We start from the raw sequence: 23716 nt of genomic DNA, 5'->3' as shown, positions 1-23716 counted from the left end.
GCTCCAGAGAGCAGAGCTGTTGAGTCTGAGCTCACTTTCTCTTCCTCCCAGCATTCTGTTCTGTTTACTCCACCCACCTATGTTCTAACCAATAAAATGGGCCAAGGCAGTTTCTTTATTAGCCAATGACCTTCCTCCATCACTACAGTGAGCAGGCTTCTTGTTGGTTCCTTACTAGTTGCTTCATATTTTGAATTTTTTTGTTTTTGTTTTGCCTTTAATTAGTCTACTGCATCTAATTTATTTTCCCAGTTATTCTAGAGCCCATGTTATTGAAAGCAGGAATGAAACAAACACATTTATTTCATTGTAAATTCACAAGGTTTTTAAATGTACATGACAACAAAATATAAATGGCCTTTTGGATGAGTACTTAATGTTCTTATTCAGGAGAGCTTCTCAGTTAATATTACTGAGTTCCAAAAGTTAGTCATTTGCTAAGAGATAAGTTGAATGATTCTTTATCTACAGTGGTTTAAGGAACTGTAAGAGATGCGAGAACCAAAGACTTGAAATTAGCTTTGAATTAAACTGATTGAGCACCTTACCGAATTTTAGATAGATGATTGATGGATAGATAGATGGATGGATGGATAGATGGATGGATGGATGGATGGATGGATGGATGGATGGATAGATAGCCCTAATCCCAATAGTTATTTTCTTTTATATACAAGTAAAATAGTTTTTGTACAGCACACCCCTGACCTTATACAAAATAGTTTCTGTTAAGCACTAAAATAATTATATAGAATTCTGCCAAGAAAGGACTTTCGTATCAGATCTCCTCTGTTCACTTTTCTTGTAACCATGGAGTACAAAAGAACACTTCTTGGGATTCTTATTATCTTTTATATACCCAGTGGTAAGAAAGTAAACATCAGTCATTTTTCCTTTTCAAAAATAAGTTATCACAGTGTTATAATCCTTCAGATTTATTTATTGTGTGTGAGTGTGTTTGCCTGTCTGTGTGTGCACCGTGAGCATAGGCTACCTGAGGAGGGCAGAAGAGGGTGTTTGATTTTCTGGAACTGGAGTTACAGGTAGTTGTAAGTTACCTGTTGTGAGTGCTAAAATTTTTCTTTAAAAAATTGGGGAAAAAAGAACTTGTTGACTTTTGGTTACTTTTGGAAGGGCTGGTACAACCAACTCCATCTTGGTGATTTGAGACAGGGTCTTGTCCGAAAGCCTAGACTGGCCACAAACATATCCTCCTGCTTCAGCTTGCCATGTGCTGGGATTGCAAGCAGTCACTGATATGCCCAGTGTGTATTTCTGTAAGTTGTTAAAAATGGTTTAAAATTTTGCTCCTTTTATTACATGAATTTTTTTTATTGAGAAAATTTAGTTTTCTTTTCTTTAAAACTTTGATTTAAACTTTTAACTTCAAATTAAATACAAATTTCTGAAAATTTTGTGAATTTTTTTGTTTTTTGTTATATATATAGTCATTGCTTCATTTGATATTTTAAAGAACATAATCCTATAACTTTATTTTTTTAAATCTAGAATATGTGAACTTTTGCAAAGTGGAGCCATAATGAATAAATTTTATCAGCCTCATGAAGCGCATATTCCCTACCTCCTACAGCTCTTCATTGACTACAATCTTTATGGGATGAATTTAATAAATCTGGCTGCTGTCAAGTTCCGAAAAGCAAGAAGGAAAGGTAGGTTAATTTTCCAGTTCAGATTAAGGCATTGAAACAGGTGCTGTGTAATCAATGACTTACAAAATAGTATATATTGAGAAGTTAATGCTGAGTGGCTAATGAAGAAAACTAAATGCTCAGAATGGGGTTTGAGACTACCAGGAAAAACTTTTGAGAGAAGTTTTCTGGAGCTGGATAGATGGTTCAGTAGATAAGAGCACTGGCTGCTCTCCCAGAGAATCCCAGTTAGATTCCAGCATCCACATGATGACTCAGAACTATGTTTAATTCTAGTCCAAGGGATTCAATGTTATTTTCAGGCACCAAGCACACAAGTGACAAATAGAAATACTTGCAGGCAATATACATAAAAATAAATAAATCTTTAAAGTAGTACAAAAGACAATAGTTTACTGAAATATTCACATGCTATATAATTCACCTACTCCTAAGGAGACAGCTTGAAGATTTTTCACCTATTTGGAGCTATGAGACATTGAAATAGATTTAAATATTTTAGTCACCTTGAAGGAAAACTTTTTATACTTTAGGACTCTAATCTGCAAGCTTCCCAGGCCTACGACTGCTAAGTAATCAATAATAAACTTTCTGTTTCTGTATATCTATCTTATATATTTAGTATTGGTAGATTTGTACAATATGTTGAAACATAATTTTTATACTTACTATAATATTCTTAAGGTTAATCCATGTGTTTTGTATTAGTCCTTCATTCCTATTAGTGTTGTGTTTATAACCTGCATGTTTTGTTTTCATCAGCTGATGGTCATTTGAAAATCTTTCCTTTTCTGATTCTTGTTAACAATGCTATTTTGACACTTCTGTACATTTTTTTTTCTTTTGAGCATATATACCTTGGAGTAGAATTTTTAGGTTCAGTGGTCTAGCTTATAAGAGAGGGAGAGGGAAAGAGAGAAGGAAGGAGGGAGGATGCACACATGTGTATGCACATTGATGCACATATTCTTGTGTAGATGAACACTTTATCTATTGTGTAATCTCTTTTTTTCTATTTCTTTTAGAACAAAATGAAATGGACATTTTTCTTTTGGCCAATATGTTCTTCTTCGTGGCCATATTTTCTTCCTTTAGTCCCATAGTTCTTCACCCAGGGGTCAGCATTTTTGTCTCTAAGTTTACTAACTGTTCTCCTCCTTTGGTTTATTTTCTTCTACTATTCCCAAACCTTAACGGGCTACAGTTTGAGAACAGTCTCTTTTAAAAAAAAAAATCATTTAAATGTTGGGCAATATTCAAACAATAGCAAATACACTAAAGAATATGCAAATAATAAAAAGTGCAGACCAAAAGAGGTAATGTAGTAAGGATGACTTTCACTTTGTTTACCATGGGAAATTCAGAATCTTCTTTGAGTCAATCATACTGCTGTAAGAGAAACCCAAGTCCAGGTCTACCTAGCAGGTGGAAATTCCAGAATAAGGTAGACTCACCAGTACATTTACCCTTAAGTTGAACACAGGTGAAGAACTTGGACACTCTTAAGACATTCAGTCCAGTTAGGATATCCTGGGACTAAAACATTCTCATATATGGAATGTGAGCTAAGATGGTACTAATCTGGTAATATTTAGATCTAGTTAAAGAAAGTTCAAATCCTCCCTAGAGCATACTCTCTTAATATTCAAGTATATGTTCAGTACACAATGTACTAGAATATATTAGAATTAGTCTTTGTAAGTCAAACCTTGTAAACACACCCCAAATCAGCAAAGAACTCAGTTGGTGTCATCATTGGTGGCTACTAAGAAATTAATCATTTGTAATCTTTATCGAGTGAGGATACTGTGTGCAGAGTCCTACTATACAATGTTATATTCACTAATAGTTTTAAAAATTATTTTAGGCTCTCCAACTGTTAATATCCTTATGTGAAACAGTTTAGATGCAGCAAAACTCCTTTTAGAAAGAAAATACTTTATAGTGACAACATGTACTTCATACTACATTTATTTAAATGCATAGACACTAATAATGCCGTGAGCCTAGTTCATTACTCCCCTTCACAGACCGAAATAATTCTTTTATTTATAAATTAGTATACTAGCTAATAATAACCTCAAGTTTTAATGATATTAAAACTTTTCATCTTCTCATTGACTTAGAATAATATAAAATCTCTCATATGCAGCCAGATTTTCTGAGTGAATAGTTTTACTTAGGTCCTAAGAATCACTAAGAAAAAAGTCATATAAAGAAGGTTGAGATAGACTTGACTGCCTATTAGCTTCTTTGTAAAAGGATAGCAATATGAAGCCCAGGAGAAAGTTCACATTTGAAACAGCTCACATATAGTCTCCTTAACTTTGACAGTGATACTGTGGTACTTCGGTAGAGAAATAGCTTGCATATAGCCACCTTAACTTTGACAGTGGAGAAAGCATTTTCATTTCAAAGATTACTTCTAGAATTGTTGGATGTATACATGTCAGGACTGGCACATATAGTTTATTGGCTTATACTGTGTGTGTGTGTTTGTGCGTTTGTGCATGTGTGTGTATGTGCTGTTCCCTCCTTTTCTCCCCCATATATGTATGCGTGTCTGAAAATTGAATCCAGAAGTCTGTGCATCCTACCACTAAGCCACATCCCACTTTGCTTTACTCAGGTTTACTGCAAGAACATCAAGTGCTCTTAACCATCGAGATATCTCTCAAGCCTCAAGATGCACACACACACACACACACACACACACACATACACACGTACACATGTATGCATGTATTTTATGCTATTTTGAATGGAATTATTTACTTAATTTCTTTTTTTGTTGTTGTTGTTTTTGTTTTTCGAGACAGGGTTTCTCTGTGGTTTTGGAGCCTGTCCTGGAACTAGCTCTTGTAGACCAGGCTGGTCTCGAACTCACAGAGATCCACCTGCCTCTGCCTCCCGAGTGCTGGGATTAAAGGCGTGCGCCACCACCGCCCGGCTTTACCTAATTTCTTAATCAGCATGTTTGTTGTTTCTATATAGGAGGGCAACTGATTTTGTGTGTTTATTTTTATATTCTGCTACTTTGCTGACTGCATAGCAACTGTGTGAGGTTTTTGTTGGAGTTTCTTGGGTCTTATATGCATAGAATCACAGCATCTGAAAGTAAGGGTACCTTGACTTCTTCTTGCCTATTTGTATCCCTTTTATCTCCTTGACTTGTCTATTGCTGTAGCGAAAACTTGAATAGGAATGGAGATGGTAGACATTTTTGTCTCTTCCTGATTTTATTTGAAATTCTTTTGAGTTTTTCTTCATTTAGTAAGATGTTGGCTTTGGGCTTGCTTTATTATGTTGAGATATTTCTCCCGCCTTCTTTGATTCTCTAGGACTTTTATCATGAAGGGATGTTGGATTCTATCAGCAGCTTTTCTGCATCTAATGAGATGATGGTATGGTTTCTGTCCTGTCATGTATTTATGTGACAGATTCAGATTACTGATACATTAGTATCTCTGGGATGAAACTAGCTTGATCATGGTGGACAGTATTTTGAATGTGTTTTTCAATTTGGTTTGCTGGTATTTTATTGAGAACTTTTGTGGCCTTGTCAATCAGAGATACTAGCATATAATTTTTTTTAATGGGCTTTTGTATAGTTTTGCTATTAGGTTGATCTCAGCTTTGTGAAAAGTATTTGGGAATGTTCCTTCATTTTTTTGTGAAGTAATTTGAAGTATATTGGTGTTCTTCTTTGAAGGTGTGATAGAATTCTCTGCTGAATCCATCTGGCCCTGGGGTTATTTTTAGTTGGGAGATTTTTAACTATTTCAATTGTATTTCATAGGTCTATTTAAATTGTTTAGTTAATCTTGATTTAGCTTTGCTAGGCCATCTATATCTAGAAATTCATCTATTTCAGATTTTCTAGTTTATTGGAACATAGATTATAAAGTAATTCTTAAGTCTTTATGATTCTCTGAATTTCTTGAATGTCTATTGTAATGTCTTTATTTAGAGTCTCAGTTTTATTGGTTTGGATCATCTCTCTTCAGTTAATTTAACTAAAGGTTTATCAATTGTAGATGGAAGTTTTCTATCTCAGAGTCACTTGGTGCCAAATACCCAGCAGCCACTTCCCAAATTACCACACAGAAGCTTAATATTACTTATAAATGCTTGATCAATGCTCAGACTTATTATTATCAGGCTTGTATTTTAAGTTAATCCATATTCATTATTTACGTTCTGCCACATGGTGGTACCCTTGCTCAGCATGGCATATTCATCTTGCTCTCTCTGCGCCTGGCCTGCATCCCTGACTCCACCCACCCTTCTTTTCATCATCCTTAATTTGGTTGCCCAGCCTAAACTTCCTACGTGGCTACTGGCCAGTCAACATTTTATTAAACCAATTCAAGTGACAAATCTTTATAGTGTATAAGAGGTTTGTTCTACTGCAATCTTGTTAATCTTTTTTAAAGAATTAACTTCATTTTATTGATCTTTATATTTTTCATTAATTTCATTAATTTCAACCCTTATTTGATTATTTCTGCCTGTCTACTTTTGGGAGGTGTTTTTTGTTTTAGTTTTTCCAAGGCCTTTAGGTGCATCATTAACTTATTAATTAAAGATCTCTCAAATTGACTGAACTGACAACCAGGAAACCTGCATGGGACCTACCTAGACACTCTGCATATATGTTACAGTTGTGTAGCTTGGTCCTCGTGTGGGGCTAACAGTGGGAACAGGGGCTGTCTCTGACTCTTTTACTGGCTTTTGGGACCCTACTTCCATACTGGGTTGCCTAGCCTCATCATAATACGTGGGGGAAGTGCTTAGTCTTACTGCAACTTGATATGCCATGTTTTGTTGATAGTCCTGGGAGATCTGCCCTTTCCTAAACAGAAATGGAGAAAGAGTGGATTGGGGTTGGGGGTAGGCACTTAGTACTGTAAACTTTTCTTTACTGTGTCTCATAGATTTTGGAATGTTGTGCTTTCATTTTCATTCATTTCTAGGAATTTAAAAATTTCCTATTTAGTTTTATCCTTCACCCAGTTGCTATTCAGTAGTCTGCTGTTATCCATTTGTGTGGTTTCTGTTGTTTCTATTGTTGTTGGTAATCCACTATAATTCTGTTGTGGTCAGATAAAATGTAGGTCAGATATTTATTGAAATTTGTTTTGTGTTCTGCTAATAATGTGTATTCTTTAGGGATTGGGTGGAAAACCTTATAGATATCTTTTAGATCATTTGGTTTTCTATATCATTAACTCAGGGTTCTCTGCTTATTTTATTTCCAGATGACCTGTATGTTAGTAAGAGGAGGGTGTTAAAAATCACCCACTATTACTGTGTTGCGGTTATTGATTTTTACCAGTGTTTTCTTTATGACATTAAGTGTCCCTGTGTTTAGGAGTATAATATTCTGCTGGTGGTTTTTTTCCTTTAATGAGTATGAAGTGTCCCTTCTTATATATTCCAACTAATTTTGGTTTGAAATCTCATTTCATCAGATACTAAAATACCTACTCCTGTCTTATTTCTATTTGTTTACAATATTTTTCCCACCATTTTCCTCCTATGGTTGTAGCGCGATTTCTAATTGGTCTTAATAATAAAAGCCCAGAGTCAGATATTAGGGGATGAAATCTGAAAAATCAGAGAAGCAGAGCAGCCAGCCATTAGTTCTTATCTCTACTGAATCCTCAGACCAAAAGGGCGATCCTGTCTCTATGAATCCTCAGACTGAATGTGCTCCTTATATTCCTCTCTTCCCCCAGCCATATCCATTCCCATCTCCACTTTCATAGTGTTGGGATTAAAGGCATGTGACTCCCAAGTACTGGGAATAAAGATATGAACCATCACTGCCAGGCTCAGTTTCTCTTTGAGACTGGATCAATTTAGTGTAGCCCAAGGTGGCCTTGAACTAACAGAGATCCATCTGCCTCTGCTTCCCTAGTGCTGTGAGGTGTGTGTGTCTTCCTGGCCACTATGGCTAACTAGTGGCTTACTCCAGACTCCGATTCTCAGGCACAAACAAAATATCACCACAGAAGGTGATATCCATCTTTATTGGTGAGGTGTGTTTCTTTGAAGCAGCAAAAGATAGATTCTATTTTCTAATCCAGTCTGTTAGTCTGTGTCTTTTTACTGGGGAATTAAGACCTTTAATAGTCAGACTTGCTATTGAAAGGTATATATTAATTCTTGTCATTTTGTTGATTTTTGTGGCGTTTTCTCAGATCTCTTTGATTTAGCAATTTGAACTCTAAAAAGTACATTTCTTTATTTTTAATGAGATGTTAGTTATATTTACCTGAACATTTAGGTATATACTTTTATTATACTGTGTCATTTTGTAACTGTTCATTATGCTAATTCATTGTGAACACTTTCTCCTACTCTTAGTTTGGAATTACTGCATTCAGCTGTGCATATGTAATCCTGCATATCAGTGAATCTTTAAGATACAATGTTTAGGTACTCTGCATGATTTGTAAATTATTTTACAAAGAGAACTATTTTGTACAAATTATAACCTTCCTGATATATGCAGAGTCTGCCAGGTCTGTAAATTTGAGACTATTCTCGTCTACAAAATGAGTTCTAGGTCAACCACAGCTATGTTATGAGATCCTATCTCCAATAATAAATAAATAGGTAAATGAATTTATTGGATAAAATAAAAAGTTTGAAAGTATGATTTATTTAAATTTGCCTTTTTTCTAGGTGATACATCACATGCAACTGGATCATTAAAGGAGCAGTTATCAGGAAATTCTGCTGCGGGTACTTTGTTTAGGTGGGAAGAAGATGAAATACCAAGGTTAGTCAATGATGTCAAAGAAGGGAAAGTTTATGTGTGTTCTGACTATGATCACTTACTGTTGGTTATTATAATTAAAATTTAGCCTTTTACTACATTGGGTCTTTTAAACATTTATTGTAAAAGCAAGTCTCAGAACTAGTATATAACATGAGTTCACAGGTTAAAGAACACCTCACGGTGGTGGGAGCAGCAAAATGGCTGCCAAATCTGATGATCTGAGTTTGATCCCTGAACCTACATGGTAGGAGAGAACAGATTCCTACAGATTGTCAACTGACCTCTCCATGTGATGACATACACACCTGCACAATATAAAACACACAATGTAAAATTCACTGTGACTTTATAAATAAAATAAATAAAAAACAGATCATGGAAACATACATAGTTATTACCTAATTAATAAACTGAATCTGATGTAAGTTGTTATATTTCTTGTCAGTATTAGTCTTCATCATGCAGTCTAATTTGAGGTCTTGTAAGTTATTAAGTTAAAAACTCAGTTATTATAAAATGGCAATTTAAAATTGAAGTGACATGTATTTAAATTAAATAACCCTTTAGATTCTAAATATTGAGGAGCTGTGGAAATAAAGACATTACAAAATACAACTTGTTTCTTTTACTGTTTTGCTGATTATACTTATTGTTAAAGTTATAGCAAATTCCAAATGCTTAGATTTTTCTACCATAAAGCAGACATGTCATCACTATCCTTCTGTTATTAGTCAGTAGCTTTTCTGTATAAAGTTAAGGGATTTCTTTTTTTGTCCTACATAATATTGCTCAAGCTTTCTTGAGCCTCTTATTGGTCACTGTGTTACTGGCAACATGGTTATAGTTTTCCTCTTTTTAACTGCATGTGTGTCACTCAGTTTTCAAAAGGTTTTAAACTTTCATTTTTTTATCTATTGTGTATATGAACACATGCACCGAGATCAGAGAACAATTTGTGGGAGTCAGTTTTCTCTTTTTACCATATAAGTCCTGGGTATAAAACTCAGGTCATCAGGTTTGTTAGCAAGTGTTTTTTTTTACCCAGTGAGTTATCTTGCTAGCCTTGTTTTATTCTTTTAAATTTATGTTTATTGTTATTATTTGGTTTTTCAAGACAGGGTTTCTTTGTAGCCTTGGATCCTCTCCTGGAACTAGCTCTTGTAGACCAGGCTGGCCTCAAACTCACAGAGATCCTCCTGCCTCTGCCTCCCAAGTGCTGGGATTAAAGGTGTGCGCCACCACCGCCAGGCATGTTTTGAACTATATTTATTAATTTATTTAATATTTTTATTTATATATTTATTTATTTAATATGGTGTTTTGTGTGTGTGTACACGCACAGACATGCATGCATGTATATGTGTTATTGCAGAAGTGTAGGGGTCATAAGACAGATCTCAAGTTGGTTCTTTTGTTCTACCACGTGAGATTTTGGGGTCAAATTTAGGTCTTTAGACCTGCCTGCAAGCACCCTTCAGAACCATCTCCCTAACTCATTGATCTTCGTGAGATTGTTTTTTGCTGTTTCTGATTTTTTGTTTGTTTGTTTTTGTTTTTTGTGTTTTTTGGTATGTATTTGTTTGTTTATATATGTGAATGGAGTCCAGAGGTCATGGTCGGGTATCTTCTGTAGTTACTTTCCACCTTATTTCTTTGAAGTTTTTCACTGAACCTGGAACACTTGAGTAGAATAGCATTCCTAGGGAACTTCCTCTCTACTTTCTTAGGGATAGAATTAGAGTAGAGGTGTTAGACCCAGTTTTTTACATGGATATTGGAGAACTGACTTTCATTTTCATGTTTGTATGGCAAAAAGTTTACTGACTGAGCTATTTCCCAGCTGATTTTTTTTCTTTTCTTGGTAGTAGATTTGTCTATTTATGAGTGTGAAGAATGGGGTGGGCCGCTAGTATTCATCGACTTTATTTTTTACTCTATATTAAGAATACAATGAATAGAGAGGCCATTCTACTTTGCGAATTGTTTTTTTTTTTTTCTGAAAGGTAAAGGGATGTTGTGATAAGTTAGCTGTACTATGCCTTTCTGTAGGAATAGTGCAAAGGTAGGTATGAATTTTTATGTTGTCCCTCTGTTGTCTTAACTGTTTTCTTTAACCAGAACAGTATACTGAATATTAATATTCCTTATGTATAAAATATGATTCAGAATATATAGACTGTATTTTAAATGTTATTAGTAGGTTGTCCTTACAGTTTTTCTTATCCTGTTATTAATTTATTACATATACATAGTATCATGAATAATTATGAATTCATTTATTAACCTCAGGTTTTCTCGTTACTACTAAAACACAAATTCCTGCATAAGAAATCTCAGATGCCCAGCAGCAACAACAACAATTTGGGGAGTTTGTGCTGGCACAGTTACTGTATTTATTGATATAATTTCTTTACAGCTCTTTATTACTGGAAGGTGTTGAACCTCTGAGTACATGTGAATTAGAAGTGGATGCTGTAGCTGCTGACATCTTAAATAGGCTGGACATTGAGGGTATGCACACAATTTTTTTTAATATGTATTTTTATTTGTAAAACATAATGACAAAAGTAGGGTAGAAGCATTACTGGAGAAGTACGATATTATAGAAGAAGAAAACAAAATATTTCAAATGTGCTCTTTGTTTCTGATGGGAGGGTATGTTGGCCAGCTTTCTGTTGCATTGAGAAAAATACCTGGGGAAACCATCTTAAAGACTTCTTTAGAGGTGTCTCAGTTTCAGAGGTTTCTGTCCATGGTCATTTGGCGCCATCATTTCCAGGCATAAGGCAGGAGGTCATGATGAGCAAAGTTATTCACCTCATGTAAGCCAGGACTCCGACAGAAAGGGACCAAGACAAGATAAATACAGTAGCACTATCACTCCTCATGACCTACTTCTTCCAGCTGTGTCTACTCCTAATAGTCCATTCAACTCTAAATTGAATGGATCATTCCATTGATTAACTTACTGCCCTCGTAATCCAGTCACTTCTGAAGTGTAACCGCCAGCCTGGGGCCAAGTGTTCAACACATGACTCTTGAGAAAGCATTTTATGTTTAATCCACTGGGTAGTCATTTTTCTCTTGTATATTTCCATCTGCTTACCCAGATTTATTTACCCAGATAGGAAACTAAGTGACACTAAATGACATTAGCCAGCGTAAAATAATTTCATATACTCTGCCCTTTGATTGTTTTATACACAGGCTAGATGTCATGGAGAGAAGTTTTAGATTTATCTCTCATCACATCTTTGAATTTTATTTATTTGGTATTTTTTTTCCCAATCATTATAGGACAAAAAGCTAGAAAGGAAGCAACATGATAAATTTCGAGTTGGGATAATTTGTCCTTTATACCATATACAGTAAATGTTTCTCTTAAAGGATAATATTGTTGGGCGTGGTAGTGTATGTCTTTAATCCTAGCACTCAGGAGACGTAGGCAGGCAGATCTCTATGGGTCCCAGGCAGGCCTGAATAATATAATGAGTTCCAGGCCAGTATGAGTATCCCTGTGTATCCCCATCCCAAAAAGGTATTTATTAAAGCTTAGGGGGTTTATAGAAAGAATTTTTCACTTTGACCCTTGTAGTATTGTGATTGCAGCTCAAATTGGTGGAAACCCTGGGCTCCAGGCCATATGGGAAGATGAAAAGCAACGGCGAAGAAACAGAAATGAAAGTTCTCAAATTAGCCAGCCTGAATCACAAGGTATACACCTGATAATGCTTTAATGACTTAAGGAAATATTTTTAGTAGAAAAATATAGTCATTGAATTTTCTCTTAGCACTAGATTTTATTTCCAAAATTTCCTTTAATTTTTCTGTACTTCTTACCATCATTGCTGTACAACCAATAAATCTTTATAACTATCTCCAAATGTCATTTTATTGTTATCTCTTTGTGTGTTTTTGGTTTTTGTGTACCTTACCTTTTTGCTACACTTGTTGTTCTGTGTTCATCCTCTAGTATATTCTTCTCTCCTTTATTTCCAAATAAGATACTGAAATCCATGGGTCTCAGCTTAGAAACACCATTGATTTGTTCTACTTTGAAAGTGTCAGCCATGAAATATTGTCCTCACTGTTTTCTGGAACTGTCATATAAACCCTCACCTTGATTTAAGAAAAATATTCATTTATTATTAAATGTTGCTATATTCTGAAAGAAGTTGAGAGTTCACATGCCACAGAATACAGCAAAGCTTTAAAGATAAAGTGTAAAGGACCACTCAGAAAACAAATATTGTAGTAAGTCTCTACTGAAGTCCAATTAAAGTTTTTAAATTTTACTGTTATATCTAGAGTGCCAAAAATGTTTTGATAAAATTTAAGTGCCTTTTTATGCCCTTTAAAATTTAAATGTATTTTACAAAGGAGAAAACTTCTAATTTTGAAGTATATGATGTGATTGTGGGTATAGAACAATTTTTTTTCTGTTTTGTTTTAAGCTATAACTATAAAACTTCAAATGATAAGTTCTTAATTTTATTGTTAATAACATCCATTTTTCTTTTGTATAATTCTGTAACAGGACTACTTTTAGGTGGTGGGATATGAGTTAGAAGAAAGATAAGAAAGTGCTGTGAGAAAGGAGAAATATTTCATTCATTGCTATCTAATGCACTTTTCAAATTTAAAGATTGCAGATTTGTGCCAGCAACAGAAAGTGAAAAACTGTTTCAGAAGAGACTTCAAGAAATTCTCAAACAGAATGATTTCTCTGTGTAAGTCTTATTTGTTATAGATCTTAGAGCTAATTTTATTGTGGTGTTATATAGTTTATTATAAAAGTTATGTTTTAATTAAGCAGAACATTATCAGGATCTGTGGACTACAGCAATGGATCCCAAGAGTTCTCTGCTGAATTAACATTGCACTCTGAGATTCTTTCTCCTGAAATGCTTCCGTGTACGCCAGCCAATATGATAGAAGTCCACAAAGACACAGATTTGAGCAAAGGTGAAATTATCTGATTATCTTTTCAATTAAACAGAAAATACTAAAACAAGCATCATTGCATTGGACACTTAAGTTAATATTTGGCTGTTTGTTTGTTTGGTTTTCTCCTAAGAAATAAATATAGATATAGCAAAAATTATTTCCTATTCTTTTACCCTTTCTATGTCTCCAAAGATAAACACTATGCCAAAGTTGCTATAAATTCTTTTGATGTAAAATTTTGTGACTCTTTTTATATGTTTGTCCACACTACGTGCTGCTACTTAATATTTCAGATTTTATACAAATGATGTCATTCTTGACATAGATTAGGAAATTTGCTTTTACATTCAAAATTTTGCGTTTCTAAACAAATAATTGACCAATAATTTACAGAGCATAAAATTCACTCATTTTAAATACATTATTACTCTGTATGTTCTAATTTTAGAAAATTTCTACCAACGTACAGTCTTTCTTATTGGCAGTTATGGCCATTCCCGGCTTTAACTCCCAAGTAACCATTTCCTTAAATTTTTGTCTGTCTACATTTCTAAATATGTCAAATAAATGAAATCATACAATATAGTTTTTTTTTTCACTTACCAAACCCTTCCAGGGTTTGTCTGTGCTATGATAATTATCAATATTTCATTCCTTTTATTATAAAATGTTGTACTTATTAATCCATTCTTAGTTGGTAGATATTTCAGTTGCTTTCACTTTTGATTGATAAAAGTAATGTTGCTATGAACAATAAAATATGAAATTCAAAGTAAATGTCATGGGAGGAATTATAAAATATTGGAAATTGTAGCAAATGAACCAGTTGCAAAGTAAGCTTTATTATAAATATTGCCTTTGAAGAAGGGGTAAAATTTAAAGCAGTGATTAGATAAACATGTCTTTGTATGAACATGTTTTCATTTCTTTTCAGTTGATACCAGTGAGTGGAATTTATAGAGCATGTGATAAATCTGTGTCTAGTTTTTAAATGAAATACCAAGTTGTTACATGTTGGGTGTACTGTTTTGCATTCCTACCAACATTATGTAAGACTTCCTGTGATTTAGTGTTTTTTATTTATTTAACACTTGATATTATCTCTTTAATGTAACTGTTCTACAGAATATGAATGCTAACTTACTGAGGCTTAATTATTTCTTTCATTACTAATAGTGATTATCATCTTTTTATGTCAACATCCTAATTGAAATTTATCACTGTTTATTTATTTTAGCCACTGACAGATATTTTGCTTTAATACTTCTCTGTTTCTCTACAAATATTAAATCATTTTCAATTTTGCCCAGGGCTATATATGCCTTCTTAATGATTTTGTGCCAGATTTTCTCGACAGAACACATGTGTGTAGCTGGATGGTAGGATGCATGCAAGAATATAGTTTGTATACAATTGGTATGTAAGAGATAATGAAGGTTTTTATGATTAGTCACTTTGTTTCATATGTGGTGTTTTTAGGCAGGAGGACCCTAGATAACATTTGAATGTGCTAAATAATAGATACAAATGAAATACAACAAAAGAAATTGTGCTACTGTGGTTCTTTGAAATGCATTTCCTTATTTTAACCTTCATTTTCTGATGACCAATGAGTTGAAGCAAATTGAAGGCCATGTGGATTTCTTCATCTAATAATTGATTTTTATATTCTTTGCTCATTTCCCATTAAGTCACTGGCTTTTTTATTAAGTTTATATTGCATTTTTATATATTTCACTAACATTTCACCATTTTAAAGTAGAATTATACTGTAATATTCCATAACTTATATAAAATCTATTGTGTAAACTGCTAACTTTGTATTCTTTGTCATCTTAAGGTAGCACTAGACATAAAGTAGAAGAGGCACTTATTAATGAAGAAGCTATTTTGAACCTCATGGAAAATAGTCAGACTTTTCAGCCTTTGACTCAAAGACTGAGTGAGACACCAACTTTCAGTAAGTAAATTTATCATGTTTTAATCAAAGTGGGTTTTTGTTTTTTATTTTCCCCTTGATTCAAAAAAGTAAACATTTTACATTTAGAATATACTGAATATAGAAATTAAGCATCACATTAAATCCAGTAATGTTGTGTTTTCTGCATAGTTTTTCCTTAAAAAAAAAAAGCTGTGAAAGAAAGCCTTTTGTAACTCTACATTGGGTGAAAACATGTTGCTTTAGGAGCAAAACAAATTTTATTCTCTTTATTCTTTTATTTTCTGTGTGTGTAGGATGAATACATATGTACATGTATTTACATATGTAGGGATAAGCAGGCATGTCTGTGTGCATGCATCTGGAGTCCTCACGACTATGTCAGGAACCATCCTTAAGCACTCTTCATCATTATTCACTGAGGCAGAGTCTGTCAAACCCAAAGGGGAACTCCCTGCTAACCCCTTCCAGGGCAAGATTTACAGGTGGGTTGCTTTGCCCACCAGTTTTTATATGTGTTTCTGGGGATCTGAACTCTGGTCCTTATACTTGCAGTGTAAGCATTTTAACTACTGATCCATCTCCCCAGCTCCCAGTTACTCTTTATATATTTTTTTTTAAAATACTCCACATGAAGCATATTAATAAAATCATGAATGGTTTGCTGTACTACTAAGAAATTTACATTCAAGTCACTGAATTTTAAGTAGTGTAGCATATGACCATTATTCTGAGTGTTGCAGTATCACCTTAAATGCCTTTTAATCATCAGAAACCATTTATACAGTATGCTTCTTATTTTGCTTGGTTGCATCAATATTATGATGCTTCTTTGCTTCCCTTTAAAAATTTTTATAGAACCAGTATGATCTCAGCTCCATCTAATGCCCTCTACATTTTTATTTAGGTAGAACATAAACTTACTGGTTGTGGGCAATCCAAAAATTATTGTATATGCTCATTTTAAAAATCTTTTGGATAAGGAACTTTTTAGCTTTTAAATCTAATTTTTAAAAGAAATTGTTCTATGAACACATTACTGCTTTAATTTGAGGTTGTAATCTCATATATTTCTCTATTTGAATAAATTAACACATATATCAAATGTAAACAAAAGTTAAGAGAGAACATAGAATTTAAGAAATTGAAAAAGGAGTGTGAGTAGTAGATCCTTAATTCATCGTTAGCCAAATGTGTTGTACCCGCAACAGATATGGCTCCACCTTTCCTTACAATTCTAGCAGTTTAAATGTTATCTGATCTCTATAAGAATGAAGCAGAAAAAGGAAAATAATTGTATATTTCGGTTTAAGAAGTAGATCATTGTCAAAACAGCTTTAAGCAATTATTTTCATTTTACATTACATTTGTTAACATGACTGAAGTGTGTCTGTTGGAGGATGGGGGTGTGTCCATGTTGTCCAGAAGAGGGCATCAGATTCCCTGATGCAGACAGGTATTGTAAGCTGCCTAAATAAGGTACTAGGAACCAAACTCAGGCTCTTTGCAAGAGAATTATGTACTTTTAACCTCAGCCATTTCTCCAGTCCCTGGGCCAAATTCCTAAACATCAACAAAGAAAACATAAAGCTTGGTGTTTTAGTAAATGGAGATTATGTTACCTTGTTGCCTCATTCTATAGAGAGAAGGGCTGTGTAATAGACTGGGGAAGGATGAACTTGTTTTAATGTCATTTTAAAAATTTATTTAAGCCGGGCGATGGTGGCGCACGCCTTTAATCCCAGCACTCGGGAGGCAGAGGCAGGCGGATCTCTGTGAGTTCGAAACCAGCCNAATCAGAGAAGCATCACCCTTCGAAATAGCCACACATAACATAAAATATCTTGGGGTTGCACTAAATAAAGAAGTGAAAGATTTGTTTGACAAGAAATTTATTTAAGCCGGGCGATGGTGGCGCACGCCTTTAATCCCAGCACTCGGGAGGCAGAGGCAGGCGGATCTCTGTGAGTTCGAAACCAGCCTGGTATACAGAGCTAGTTCCAGGACAGGCTCCACTCAAAGCCACAGTGAAACCCTGTCTTGAAAAAAAAATTATTTAAAGGTGCATTATTATAATTGTGCAACCTGTACTATTACCCAATTTCAGAACATTATTATCATCTCCTGAAAATCCATGTACTCATTAGCAGCAATTACTTCTTTTTAGCCCCTGGGCAAACACTCTCTTTTACTGGGTTTACCTAACTAGAACATTTAATATAAATGAAATCATTCAAATATTTTCCTGGATCTGGCTGCTTTCAATTATCATAACGTTTTCAAAGTTCAACCATGGTATAACTTTCATTCCCTTTTTCTTAATCAGAAATATTTTATCATTTACATCATAATATATTTTGATTATCAGCTGATGTATATTTAGGTTATTTCCAATTTGGGGGTATTATAAATATTATGACATGTTTATTTAGGAATAATAAGCTTTTGTGAAAATATCTCCATTGCTAGCCATATATCTGATAGGATATTGATAACCTAGAGTATATAAAGAACATAAATAATTAAATGTTAAAGTAGGGGGGCACTGGAGAGATGGCTCAGCAGTCAAGAGTGCTTGCTGCTCTTACATCATCCCAGGTTCAGTTTCCAACAGTCACATGGCAGCTCCCTATACAATGTATGCAGCACTCTATCCTGACCTTCATGAACTGGTGTGCACATACAAGTGTGTATGCTAACACTTAGACACATAAATAAAAATAAATCTATAAGAAGTAGTAACTTTTGAGTCAGTTCTCAAAAGAAGAAATGTAATGGCCAATAAGTATATGGGGAAAATGTTCAACATTCTTAGCCATCAGGCAAATAAATGCAAATTAAAATTACATTAAGATTCCATCTCACCACAGGCAGAACTTCTGTCATCAAGGAAACAGACAAATGTTGGGCCTACTGAGGAGCCTGAAGCAGGAGGAGAGCAAGTGCCAGGCCTGGCTTGGTGACAGGCTCTGTCTAAGAAAGGGAAGAAGAGAAAAGAGCTGTAGCTCAAGGTAGAGAGTTGCCCCTGGCGGGTGAGAAGCCCTGAGCTCATATACCAGTGACATAGAGAAAGAACAGACAGTATTGCACACTGTAAGTGGGAATATAAGCTGGTGCAGTCACCACGGAAAATAGTGCAGAGGGTCCTTAAAACACAGACCGGATCTCTCCTGGATAACTGCTGCTGGTGCATCCTGAGTACTGAGTCACAGTGACTGAGATATCAAACCAGTCTAATGTCCACCAACAGATAGTCAAATAGAGAAAGAATGTGCTTTAGATACATAACAGTACTTTTTGAGCCATAAAGAACTAAGTTATTAGGTGGAGGAGAGATGACTACAGTTAAGAGTATTGACTGCTCTTCCAGAGGACCCAGGTTTATTCCTAGCACCCAAATGACAACTTGTCTTTAATTCCTGTCCCAGAGTCAACCCCACTTCTGCCCTCCTCTTTTGGTATCGAGATATATGCAGGCAAAAGACTGGCTCATGCCCTTAAAATCAGACAAGCAAACGTTTTTAAATAAATTTAGAGTTAAAGTTCTTGCCATGCAAGCAAGAGGAATGGCATTCAAACCCTCAGAACTTATATAAGTGCTGGGTGATCATGACACTCCACTTGTAATTCTCTCCTGTGAAGGCAAAGAGGATGGATCTGAGGAGTATGCTGGCTAATGAGGCTAGCCTTATCAGTGAGCTCTGGGTTTGATTAAGAGTGCTGCCTCAGTCTGCCCTGGTGGCCCATGCCCCTAATCCCAGCCGGTCTGAGTTCGAGGCCAACCTGATCTACATAGTGAATTCCAGGACTACATAGATTCTGTTTTTAAAAAAGGTCCTGTTTCAATATAATTTTATGTATTTAGTGGACATTTGCATTTCTCCTTTTGTGAACTAATTCCTTTACCTAGTTATTGACTAATTTCTTTTTTATCATTTAATTATTTACATATTCTTGGTATCCTGTTTTATAAATAAGTGCAGTGGGAAGATATTTCCACAAAAGCTAATGTAGAAAAGAAATTGAGAAAGATTCCCAACATCCACCTTAGGCTTCTACTTGCACATGCACAGACTCCTACACACACACACAGGAGAAGAAGTGAATATATCTATAGACCATGAAAGCAGAAAGTGAGCCAGTTGATGGATGAGGGCACTGAGAGTAGCAGAAAAGAGAAGGAAATGGTAACTGGAGTATAGCGAAGTGATGTGCACATATCTAAATGACATAATGAAACCCTTTATTTTATAAGCTGACCCAGTCATTGGAAGTAAAAAGAAAAAAACATATAAATATCTTCAGTTTTCTTGTATATACATGTGGTAGTGAATTTCTTACATACACATTTTGGGTCATGTAGTATGGATATAAGGAGACTATAAACTCAGTTTCTCCTGTATTCCTAACCCTAACCATCGAAACAGAACATGTTTGTGACTGGATGTCTAAGCATTTTTGCCACATACCTAGCAAGCAGTCAGTTCTGGAATGGATAACACTTGGATGTTCTCTAATTCAATTCAGTTTTAGTCCTTATCTACTTGGAGACTATAACAGAATCCATGGGTAAGGGCTGCCTACCCCTTTCCCAGGCTCAATTAATTTTATTGAGATCACCAAACTAGGGCAATCAGATTTATTACTGACTTATAAAGGGGCTTAGAAAAGTTACCCAAAACAGCCAGAACCAGTGGGTATAACGAGGGACAAAAGAAGAGGCACAGAATGTCTATGTCCTATTCCTCTGTGCCAGGCTCCAGGAACTCTCATGTATTGTCTATCTAAAAAAACTCTCAAAATTCAGTCCTTTTGCGTTTTGAGGTTTTACACACCCTACCCTTTTTTGTTATTTATTTATTTATTTATTTAAACTTTTCAAAATGTATATATTATATATTGGGAATATTCTCCCTCATCCCTCCTAACTCTTCACCTCACCCTTCCTTCTGTAAGTCCTTAGTTCATTTAGACAGTTTTACTTCTACTTTCAAATTATATACACACACACATATACACGCACACACACACATGATTATATGTATCTGTCTATAATCTGGGAACCACAAATTAAAGGAAATGTGCAGTATTTGGGTTTTGTGGATGTTTCATTATGTAGGCAAGACTAATTGACCAAGAGTGTAACTCATCCATCAGCTATTCTGTTCTACCCTGAGGGCTGGAAGATGAGACAGAAGTCAGCTCTAATCCTGCCTTTCTCCTTCTGGTTGCAAACACCCATCCTGATATATTTAGCATATTAAAAGGCACACTTTAAAGATTACAACGATTTTAGATGTGTGCCAGAAATTAAGAACATTTTACACCCTGTGCAGCAGTAGATAAAGATTCCAGGTTTATCACAGCCTTGTTAACTCTTGATACTGTGTGAGTTTTTAACTTTAGGAATCTTAGTTTATATGAATCTTCATAAAAAATAAGCTTCTGAACTACTTTTAAAAACTTTATGTATCTCAACTAGATTGTATTTGACTATCCTGTGTGTAAAGTTTAAGTGTAGGATAAGATGTTTACATATATATCTTATTACGCTTAATTAGCTAGCGTTGGTTTGAATATGCTTTACTTTGAACACTTATGGCCATATTTTTTTTTAGTGCTTGTCCATACCTAAGTACACTTGGATAACTCTTCAAAAACATCAGTCCCCGTGTCCTACCTCAGAAGTTCTCATTTAATAGATGTGAGATGGAATCTGAGAATTTTCTTTTCTTTTTTTTGTTTGAGCTGGGGTATAGAGTTTATTTAGTGGGTTATGGAGGGGGAAGGGGAAGGATAGGAAGGGGAAAGGGAAGAAAGAGGGAGAAGAGAAAGAAAGAGGCAGAAGCTGCCTCTCCAGAAGGGCAGACAGAGAGAGAGAGAGAGAGAGAGAGAGAGAGAGAATTTTTTTTTCATAAGGTCACTAATTCTTCTCATTCAGATGGTCTAAGGAGCTCATTTTGACAGGAGGGTTACGTCATCAACACTTGATCCTTTGCACTAATTATATTCTTTTTAGTATGTGTCAGCATCTATTGTGTTATTTCATAACTGATGTCAATTATTAGATCATTTAGAAATTTTAAGCTATTTGTTGGTGATTAATTTGCTTGTTTTATAGTGAACAGTAGTCCTGATGAAGCACTGGTACATCTTCTTGCTGGTTTGGAAAGTGATGGATATCAAGGAGAAAAGAATAGGATGCCTTTACCATGTCAGTCCTTTGCAGACTCTCAAAATCCCCAAAATAGTGATGATGAAGAAAATGCACCACAGATTGAAAAGGAGGAAATGGAGCTTAGTTTGGTGATGTCCCAGAGGTGGGACAATGATATTGAAGAACATTGTGCCAAAAAGAGGTGATTTTTTTTTAATTTATTTCAGTTACTATAATAAATACTTTTTGTCACATTGCTGTACTTTTGTAGAAAATTATGTTATTATTGATACTGTAAAATGCCTTGTGAAATTGACTTTTAAAATTCCTTCTAAATAATGACTTTTTGTGTAGCATATATTTAATATTTCCAGCAAAATAATCTGCTACATTTTAAACCCATCAGTTTTGTTTTCAGTATTGACACATCTGAGGAACCAATGGGTAAAACTGAAGCTCCCCCTAAACCACTGAACTTGAAAAGAGTAATTAGTAACTGTGAATGGGTCTGAATAGCAGTATGCAGTGTCAGCTTAAAAATAAGAGGTGACTTTCAGGTCTGATTAGACTGAGTGAATTAAATACTAAACATAAGCAAATAGCTGTCCTAATCACACATGCCTTTAATGTGTAGCAAAGGCTACATATTAGACCTTACCTCAAATAAATAGTCTCAGAAAGAAGAAAACACTGTTGTTATGGTTTACTTTTAATGTCAGTAAGAACTGGATATGATGCTGCATGCCTTTAACCCCAGAACTCATGAGGCAAAGGCAAGTGGCTCTCTGTAAGTTAGAGCCATCCTGATCTACATAGTAAGTTCCAGGCCTGCCAGGGTTACAGTGTAAGACCCTGGCTCAAAACAAAACAAAACAAAGCAAAACAAAACAAAAAGCTGATATACTAGCCAGGGTTTTCTAAAGGAACAGTGCAAGCTGATAAATTCTTGGCAGATAGCTCAGGCTTGTTATTAGCCAACTCTTATATTTACATTAACCCGTTCCTATTAATCTATGTATTGTCACATGGCTCTTGGCTTTACTTCTTCTCTAGCATATCTTGTTTCCTGGGTGGCTGACTGGTGTCTCTCCCGACTCTGCCCTCCTTCCTATCATTCTTAGTTTGGCTTTCCCACCTATTTTCCTACCCAGCTACTGCCCTGGCCTTTCAGCTTTTATTAACCAATGAGAGTAATACGTAATCCTAGTGTAAAAAAAGGATTTTTCCACAGCAGAACAGAACTGGTAGAAGGAATATATATTTATAATGACTATATATAACATATAATATAAAAGGGTATCCATGAGATTGTTTTATAGGATGCATACCAACAACAACCATCTTACAGTGGAGAAGCCAAGAATCTGTAAACGAGACTAATGTCTCAGCAGGCCCAATCTGTTGTGCCAGGAAGATTCCTGGAGAGCTGCTGTTCTTCAGTTTACACTGGAATTCCAAAGAAGTTTTTTTTCCCTTGATATTGTTGAAGGATAGAGTGAGGGCAAGCAGACAAAAAGCAAGTTTTTTCCATGCCTTTTTATCTAGGTTGCCACCAGAATGTGCTGCCCACATTTAGGGTGGTACTGCCTGCTTCAGATAATCTGGTCTGGAAAGTTCTTTCCAGGAATGCCCAGAGATAAACATTTCAATTGATCCAGAGTCAGTCAGGTTGGCGACCGAGATTAGCCATCACCTATGTGTTGTGGTTCTTTAATCAGCCTCTGAGCGAGACTCAAACATTTCATAACCATATTTGAGAGAAATTGAATAGGAGAAATGTAGAAAGGAATTTGTTAAATGTATGCTATATATTAAATGTTTTGTTTTTCCACGTGTACCACAGTTTAAGAAGACTGAGAAAATAAAGAGAAAGAAAAAGGAGACAATTAGAAAGATCTGTGAACACTGTCATTTTTAAAGAACATTAGAATAGAGGATATTTGGTCTAATTAGGTAATTAAAGGAGAAGTGATAAAATTTATAAATTGAATATTGACATGTAGAAAATGACATGTATGTTCCTTACGATGGAGGATAAAGCATGAATATATCATGGAAGTTGAAAATATTCATTGTAAAGCCGGGCGATGGTGGCCCACGCCTTTAATCCCAGCACTCGGGAGGCAGAGGCAGGTGGATCTCTGTGAGTTCGAGACCAGCCTGGTCTACAAGAGCTAGTTCCAGGACAGGAACCAAAGCCACAGAGAAACCCT

General features: G+C 35.1%; 1 protein-coding gene across 5 annotated transcripts in view; it reads left to right on the top strand.

Moving 5' to 3' along the window:
* Positions 1–23716, top strand: part of Rev3l (REV3 like, DNA directed polymerase zeta catalytic subunit) — a 133268-nt gene that overhangs the window by 49904 nt on the left and 59648 nt on the right. For 4 of the 5 annotated variants that reach the window (XR_007590969.1, XM_050138112.1, XM_050138114.1 and 1 more), the window contains exons 4-11: positions 1510–1670; positions 8364–8460; positions 10877–10971; positions 12070–12174; positions 13106–13190; positions 13274–13425; positions 15248–15367; positions 21468–21705. Coding sequence is in view for 4 of the 5 variants with exons in the window: in XM_050138112.1 (XP_049994069.1) it covers positions 1510–1670; positions 8364–8460; positions 10877–10971; positions 12070–12174; positions 13106–13190; positions 13274–13425; positions 15248–15367; positions 21468–21705 (1053 nt within the window). In the remaining variant the exon portion in view is untranslated. The remainder of the gene's footprint in view (positions 1–1509; positions 1671–8363; positions 8461–10876; positions 10972–12069; positions 12175–13105; positions 13191–13273; positions 13426–15247; positions 15368–21467; positions 21706–23716) is intronic. The other variant, XM_050138113.1, reaches the window with a different exon arrangement.

This window comes from Alexandromys fortis, unplaced genomic scaffold (genome assembly GCF_014885135.2).
Source record: "Alexandromys fortis isolate MF-2015 unplaced genomic scaffold, M_Fortis_MF-2015_v1.1 scaffold_14, whole genome shotgun sequence".
NCBI lineage: Eukaryota > Metazoa > Chordata > Mammalia > Rodentia > Cricetidae > Alexandromys > Alexandromys fortis.
The sequence above is the reverse complement of the archived record's forward strand: the minus strand, read 5'-3'. Positions and strand labels throughout refer to the sequence as shown.